Genomic DNA, 8,584 nt, shown 5'->3' with positions numbered 1-8,584 from the left:
TTTGTCCACTGTTGTTGTCACACCATCATAGAAAGTCACTAGGTTCGACAGGCAGGACTTGCTATTGGTGAAGCCATGCTGGCTATCTCGAATTATCTCCCTATACTACTCCTATTTTTTAAATGGAAGTCAGATATATTGCACTGATAAGCATTTGCTAATATTCTGCTAGAGTAATAACTGAAATACTAGTAGCAAGTATAATGTTTGATGGTCATTGCTTGGAAACAAGGTGCTCTTAGAAGAGTTTATGAAGATTTAGATGGGAAGGGGCTTTTCCGTGTTGTAAAAATATGAAGAGGGTTTTTCTGTTTAAAAATCAAAGCACATCAGGTGCAGCTCAGCAGTTCATTATACTTCTTACCTTTAGGGAGTGCCAGAATAATACTAGATTTAGCTGACAAATGGCAAATTTTCCTGTTACAGACCTCATCTTCTGTCTACATCTCCAGAACTCAGTCATCTGAGAATTGATAGGCTGATAACTGTTCGTAGTCTTTTCATTCATCATTGGAAAAAAGTGGGAATCATGACGAAGTGCAAAAGCCTTAGAAAGTACAACTTGGCCCCGGGGGGGGGGGGCGGAGATGGGAAATCCGTCAGTTCTGTCCTCCCAGCCTTGCACATTCTAGCTACAGAGTTGCTCAGTTATCTAAACACCAGGCCATTTTTCTCATTAAAATCAGTGACATAATGAACTATGAAATATTATACAGTATTCAGAATACATATAGTAGATTCTGTAGAAATGTTGACAACAGTTAATAATAAATAGTATGTATATTCTTTATGATACTGCAAAAAATTATTAATTAAATGAATGTTTAAATGTATGAAAAAATCAGGACAGGATGAACATAAATCTGACTTTCAAGAGCTTTTGCAATTTTATCAGGATTAAATCTGCAGATGCTGAAATGAAATATGCTTGCTCTGCAAGCACCTGCTGTAAATATTTTAAATTAATGCAGTTTATTCTGGAAGAGGCAAAGGATTTTTGATTGCCTTTTTTTTCTGTTTTTAACTTCAGCAGTGGTCTTTTTTATGAATTTATAAGAATTTCACAGTTGGAGTTGTCACTGTTTGAGAAGGCCATCTGACAGCCAAAATCAAAGAAAAAAAAAATAGGCAAAATAGACATAAAAAATGGAGGCTGACTAGGCTTTTGGAAGATTTAAGGCATAGGTTATTACTGGTAAAATTACTGTTCACTTGAATTTGGGTGTTGTAGTGGGAAGGTAGAAAGCTACCACAGCCCATATGAAGTACCTGGCTCTTTTTCCATGTTGAAGCTCTTTGGTCCTTTTTAAGAAAATTTATTTTTTTTTATAAAAGAAACCTAAAAGTTTCATCAAATAAGTCATATCATATGAAAATCATATCAAATAAACCAGAAAAATTAATTTACTTGTTGATTTTTGTTCTTTGTCAACTTTGATTGTTTGCATATCATGTTGTTACTTTATAAGCAGCCCCAGTTATTTCTTGTATACCATAAAGTACAATATAACTGAATATAAGCAAAGTTTCAGAATCTTACCCAGTGCTTAAAACAGTTGAGGTAGCTTTTTAATTCAGTTGTAATGCAAGTATCAAAATATAAATATTAAAAGCTACCTGTGTTTTTACCAAGTAGGAGTCAATCCTGCAGTTCCGTGAACTTTACTAGTTTTCAGTGAAAGCTCTTACAAGTGCAGTAACTAGAAAGCTTATATACAGTGATCTGGAATAGACATCTTCTACCACAACAAGTCACGTGTAAGACATCAGTGCATCTATTCAGGCAGCACTCAGGTTTTCCCTGTCCCTCCACATGCACACACAACATACAGAACGGCTTGATCCAAACATGTTAGATTAAGTTTATAACCAATAGCAGGGTTTTTGCATACTCCTAGTAATCATTGATTGTACGATTCATGTAACATATTGTGTACTAACAACAAATCCCCAATCCTCAGAAATACAAGCTGAGGTTTACCTCATGTGCAAATTGAGTTCCATTATCAATAACAGGATGTTAAGCATGTTCATAAGTATTTGCAGGGTACAGGTCCTCAGGTTCCTTTCACATAAATTCAAAAGCATCCTTTACAAAAAGTTCAAAGAAAGGTATTTTTAATAATCTTAAGAAAATTGGCAATATGGAATTTTTGGTTGACTCTTTTACACATCAAAATTCATTCTGTACCTAATGCCAAATGCTTTTGAGATTTATTTACAAGCACAGAAGTGGCTTAATAGTCTTATTTTTCAATTCCTGAGGTTGAGGATAACTGTACAGATATGCTTGTTGCCTATGGGCACATGCAATACAAAAAAACTATTACTGAGGAACTTATTGCAACATACTTACCAAGACCTTTAAAAATACCTTTTGTGAATTTAAGGATTCTCAGTTTCACTGGAAGTCATTGCAATATTTATTCATTTGTAAAGGAACTCTATTTTACTTTCAGATTCAAGGCCTCTACCAGATGTAGCCCTGACAGGGAAGTGTACCCGAGAATGTGATGAATATGGCCACTCGGACTCCTGCTGGATGCCAGTTCGCACTTCTCCTGAAAGAAAGCAGAAGAGCCAGCCAAAACTCTCCACTTTCATGCCTGTCGATGAACGGGGCAGTCAGGAAAAGCTGGCCAATGGAGAAGCCTCCCTCATGGGTGATCGCAACAGAAACCTCCTTAACAAAAAGTTGACCTCATCCTATGAGACCTTCAGCGCCGCTAGTTTCAGCAAAAATGAAGAAGGCAATCCAGAGGATATTCCCCTTACACAGACAGGGGAATACAAGCCATCTCCTGTCAATACTCTAACTAGAAGAGAAGTTTACCTGTAGGCTAAAAAGCAGCAACAAAGTTCTTTCGTATTATAAGAAAGAAAAGGTGCAAAAGTCTTAAAATAAAAAAAAAATTAACAAAAAGAAAGAAACAAAAAAAGAGGGGGCCACCAAAGAGACAAAAGATCTGCCTGCCACTTCTGCCTCCATAGCAGGCATTTAATTATACTGTCTGCCTGACTATACTGTACAATGTAGAAAACGTTGTTACTTGCATGTCTAATTCCCCCTCACTGATTTTTATTTTCCTAAATCTATGGTTGTAAATTCCTCCCATAGTAATGAGCTTGATTAAAAAGAACACAACACACTGTTGTTTCCCCTCTGCAGAAGCATGAGTTAAGCCACTCATTTTGTTTGATTGTCATCTGGCTTGTTGAGGATAACAGGTCAGGGAAAATGTGTTCAAAACATATCATCTGAATATTGCTGATCCCCACCAGGGACAATCCTTCAGAAACCACACCAATGTAGAGGTAAATATAAAAGAATAATCATTAATAGGCACTTTGTGAAGACCACAGCTTTAATATTCTCACCTCTCATTCTGAGGCTGGAAGCAAGAGAAATACGTTCAGCCTGAGACTGCAGTCAAAAACATGGCATACTTTCCTATGATTCATGAACTCTGGTTCTGTTTTATCCATAGAACAAGTGTGTTCTTGCTGTGTCTTTCTCTCCTTCTCTCTCGTTCTCTGTAATGATTACTTCAACGTAAATGCAATTAGTAACACAAGTACCATAGGATAATAATGATAAGCTGTTGAAATCATTATTTTGGGCAAGACTAACACCTAGCTGGGAAGATCGTAATAACAAAAAGGCCAAAGATCACGCAATGGATCAGGGGAACTGCTAAGTATTGGGGCTTGGCTTAGAAAACTAATATATTCACAAATACACACATGTACTCATAATACACCCTCAGTTACATATTGCACAGCAGCACAGTTCACAAGCCCAGATGACACAATTTTATTATTTTTTTTTTCCACTGTGGTTCAATTGAATGCCCAAAGGAACTGATGTGGGTTTTTTTTGTAATGACATGATACGTTGCAGCAGATGCTGCATATGATATGCTGCATATGCCAGTTCCAGGGAATTTTAAAGATCAAAGTTAAAAACTAGTAGTAGTAATAGAAGGCTGTGTTAATGAGAATGCTTGGTGGGATGAGAAGGGTGGACAGTGGGATGATGCAGTGACAAGAGAATATTACAAGTGAAATACGAACCCTTCTTTTCAGAGTACAAGGCATGATTGCTAAATCTTTTGTCATCTTTGCTGCAGATTGCCAACTGCTTCAATTATGTCAAAGATGTAATGAAGGTTTTCTTGAAACACAAGTGCATTAAAACCAATAAAAGTACAATACTAAATGATGTCAAAACTTGGAATATTTAGGCCAGGTAGAAAATGGTTTGTAAAGAGTGGTATGGTACTCACCTAGCAGGTCAAGACGAATCAAAAGGAGTCCAAGCTACCGTGATATGCAAGAGCTGTGGGCTGTAACGATTCTCATGGTAAGTGCTTCTTGAATGAAAGAGGTTTTTGTGCAATAAAAACAACAAAACGTGCAGAACTTCAGCCAGTTGCTTTGTAGCTGATGCTGTAGTAATAATGACAGACTGAGCTCAGACATTCAGACGAAAGTGACAATCGGACAACACAGCAAGGACAGCTTGAGGAGGGGGAAAGCATTCAAATCCCTGGCTGTTCAACCTGGTGTTAAGGCATGGCTAGATGGCTCTCTAGTATACTATAATCACAATGTAGCTTTGGGTAGTTTCTTGCTTTGAAGAATTACATAGAAATAACCTTTAACAGCCTAAAGTAGAGGTTGATAAATCAACACAACTCATCACATTTATCTTTTGAATTCACTTCTCCATATAGTGAGATGTGCCATTATTGGCCATTTCATTCTCCTCTCTTGAGTTTATTTTCTTTAAGTAACATTAGTTTGTGTATAGTAGTTATGATGAATGGGCACATTTTAGAAAGAAAATATTAAAAATCAAAGATTAATAATGATTGAACATTTTTATGTTTAATTATTTAAGTAATATGGACAGATGCAAACTAGTACTTTGTTATGAGACTGCATACAGCAGTTACTGCTTTGTATAATCTGTAAGTATCTGTTTAAAAATGCTTCTAAAAATGCTTATGTAATGTATACACATTTTTCTTGCACGTTTCAACAGAATACACAATTGCATAACAAAAATGTTCAACAGAATTTCCTTTAATAAGTTTTTATTTAATATTACACACACACACACAAAAAAAAATTAGGTAGCTTGGTTCCATATATTCTTAGACCCTTTTCATACAAGGCTAATAATACAGGTCATAGAAGACCTTCAGATTAAATGGATCAGCAGTCGCTCACCAATTTTTGCACCACATAAGACAGTCATTAAATACTTTACTTGTGTGCATCTCCTTAGACCTAAAATGGGTGTGAAAGAATTTTTTAAACACCCTATCTACTGCAAGTATTCACCATAATTGTAGTGGAACTAGCCACTATTAATACGCTGATTACTCTTCTGACCTGGCATGACACACAAATATATTTTGTGTTTGTATTTTTCCTCTTTATTTGAAATAGGTTAAATCTGGTGCCACTCCATAAATAGAGTGCTTTTGTATAAAAATAAACAAATAAAACTATAAAAAATAATTAGGGTGAATGCGAAATATGCAACTGTGCCTTTTATACCTATTATTATGGTAAAGTGGTAGTTGGGTTTGGACACTGAGGGATAAGGGGCTAATCCCAACTTTTTTGAACCTGTATATTTACCTGTGTTTATTTTCTGAAAAATTATAAATAATATATTTAAAAACAAGCCTTTTGCCAAACTCAGTTAATGGACCAGTCTTAAGCATTATTAACACGAGGCTGTGGTTTAAGCAGGTCTTGAGGATGTTTTTTTATTACTATTTGTGTGGGGCTTGGGGTTGTTTTTAATTTGTTTTTAATTCTGCTGCCTGGAAAACTATGATCGGTCTATAATATAGTTATTTAGCAAGGTGTCACCAGTTCATCTTACCAGGAAAATTGACAATTAATTTTTTTTAATTGCTTTTAGCCGTCATCACATTTCAGTTGTACAGTATAGCAATCATCCTTTTATTTCCTTCCATGGGAAACTCAAATGAGCTTTGCATGTATTTTTACATTAGGGCACCTTTATAGATTGATGCGTTAATATATAACTTTATAAGTATTAGAAAATTCAATAGCTTTGGTCTAAAATCTAATGCTCATTCTGTATCTCAGATCCACTATGTTTATTCAATATGGTTTCTGACTGGCCTGCTGCCTGAGTTTCAGGAAAAAAGTTAAACATATTTTTATGTGGGGGAAGAACTCAAATGGGATTGAAATGATTGGCTGAAAGGCTACCCTAGGAAGTTGTCAAGCAGGAAAACAAAGAATTTGGATAAAGACCTTGCCATAAATCCAGCCATCACCAAACACTTTTAAAGGAACTTGAACAACGAGGTATTTTTCATTTTATTTCATTGGTGATAAATATACAGTGTTTCCTTAAGGAACGAAGCAGATGAAATAGCAATAGAAATGAAAGTCCATTTGTTAAATTGTATTACTGACTGAAGAGCAGAAACACAAGGAAGAAGACAACATTCACCAGCTACCTGGGGTATGCTTTCAGACAACTTTTTCCTAAATTTTAAAGCACTTGCATTCAGTGTGGTACGATCTGTTTGTAATATTAATCATTGACTATTGTTCTGCAACTTGGATGTTGATAGTGAAGCAGAGAACAATTTATCATTGTTTATTATGAGTCACTATGCACGCAACTATGCTAAACATGGCAAAATGTATTAAATGCTAGTCCACCTCTATTTATGAAATATTTACATAATTTAATTTGCTTTTGTACAGTTTTATGTAAATAAATTGCTTGTCATTTTTGTCTCTGCAAATTAAAATATAACATGTTCAACTGGTTGCCCATTTGCCAGTGTAGTTTTTCTGACAGGCTATTCCACTTTTACTGGATTAAATCACATACTAGTTTTCGTATTTGTCCTGTATTTTGCATGGCAAAGATGAAACTGCTGCAGTAGCTGGCCACATCTTCAGCTGCTGATGTAGCTGAAGTTTTACCTGTCTACAGAGTACAAGTTATTGTCACTCAGGACAGCATACAGCTATTTTTGCAGTAAAAATAAAGTACTTGTAATTATAGCAGTTGTTTCTAACTACTGATCAAAAGGGTTTCTTATTAAGGTGTGTTTAAAACCTTCATATTAAGGGGACTAGGAAGTCTTAAGTAAAAGCTCAGGTATTTCCATTATGGAATGACAATTTTCTAATTATCAGCAAGGTTGTTATTTTTTCCCCAAGAAGTTTAGAAATATTAACAAATCCTAAAATGTCAGTGAAGCATCTATGCTGAAAAGACCACCACAGTTAATGAAGCATCTCAGAGCAAAATGTGAAATAAAACCCTCAAGTTCTTTCTAGCTGCGACTCAAATTATCCATCCCAGCATAACTACAGATCAAGAACAAACCCTCCTCAAGAAGGAACATCTAAGAAGCAGAAAGAGTTTATTCGTTAGCTGCCTGGATCATACACTGCTTCTTTTGTTTGTTTGTTTTAAAAAAGCAGGTTCCAAAACAGCCATTAAGTTGGGATTTGCATCAGTTGCAAGATGTGAAAAATACACTTGTGGGGAGAGGGATCAAAGGTTAAAACTCGCCCTGCTCCCTGTTGTTTTCCAGAAAACACAGTTGTTACAGAGACCTTGCAAATCATCGTGTACAATTTCCCACTGAGCACCACAGAAAGTGCTGTTTGTCTTTTTACCTTAGTTACAGATTAGGCTTTGATTTTTGTGAATACAGCCTGGCCGTAACTTTTTTTTTTTGAAAAAAATACATTTTACCTTGCCAATTCCTTTCTCTGACTGTGCTTTCGGTTAACATTGTCTGGCCTTCTCTAATGAACATGTCAAGGAAGATTCTTCCTTCCATAAGCAGAGTTCTGAATCTGCATGCCTATGGAGAGAATTCAATGCACCAACTGACCCCAGATCTCCCACATCACGCTTGAATGAGCTACCCCTCAACCTCTTTCAGCAGTAGCAGTATTTTAATGAGTAACTTCAATCAAGCTTTCATGTTTATTTTATACTAGATGTAGTATGCAAGGCATGACCTTATGTTTGTTTATTTTGTCTTTTATCTGCATTCTTCTTGTTTACCAACTGCATCCAGGAAGATGATTACAGGAAGATAAAATAAATTTCCTGAACCACAGAGAGTGGTAAGAGAGGATAATATAAACTGTTGAAAGTTAACAATTTATTCTCCCCTTTAACCCTGGCTTCATTTCTCCCTCCTGTGCTGCAGTAAAATGTAAATCTTATGCAGAGACTGAAATTAATAAATGTGACCTAGGCAGAAATAATTTCATGTCTTTATTGAGCCTCCTGAGGGGAGTGTATTGAAGATGCTTAATAGTTCATAAATGTGCAAATCATCTAGCCTATGCAAAAGAAGAAAACAACACCAGAGTCAGACAAGACTATTTAGTATATTGCTTAGCAAATTGATAGAATTCGAGTCGGTCAGTTCATACAGATATTTCTTGTAAAGAAAGTATGGCTGGCTTAAAGACTTAGATATACTTACCAGGAAACCATGGGGGAAAAAAAAAGAGTGCAAAATACCTATTCTGTAATGGTATGGAATAA

At 35.7% G+C, this 8,584-nt stretch overlaps 1 protein-coding gene across 1 annotated transcript in view; it reads left to right on the top strand.

Moving 5' to 3' along the window:
• LOC104128952 (protocadherin-9) overlaps positions 1-2,839 on the top strand; it is a 141,462-nt gene extending 138,623 nt beyond the window's left edge. The window contains exon 3 of the mRNA XM_009641810.1: positions 2,460-2,839. Within this exon, the coding sequence (XP_009640105.1) occupies positions 2,460-2,839 (380 nt within the window). The remainder of the gene's footprint in view (positions 1-2,459) is intronic.
• The last annotated feature ends 5,745 nt before the right edge of the window (positions 2,840-8,584 follow it).

This window comes from Egretta garzetta, unplaced genomic scaffold (genome assembly GCF_000687185.1).
Source record: "Egretta garzetta isolate BGI_Z169 unplaced genomic scaffold, ASM68718v1 scaffold47, whole genome shotgun sequence".
Classification (NCBI taxonomy): domain Eukaryota; kingdom Metazoa; phylum Chordata; class Aves; order Pelecaniformes; family Ardeidae; genus Egretta; species Egretta garzetta.
This window is presented reverse-complemented; position numbering and strand designations above follow the sequence as displayed.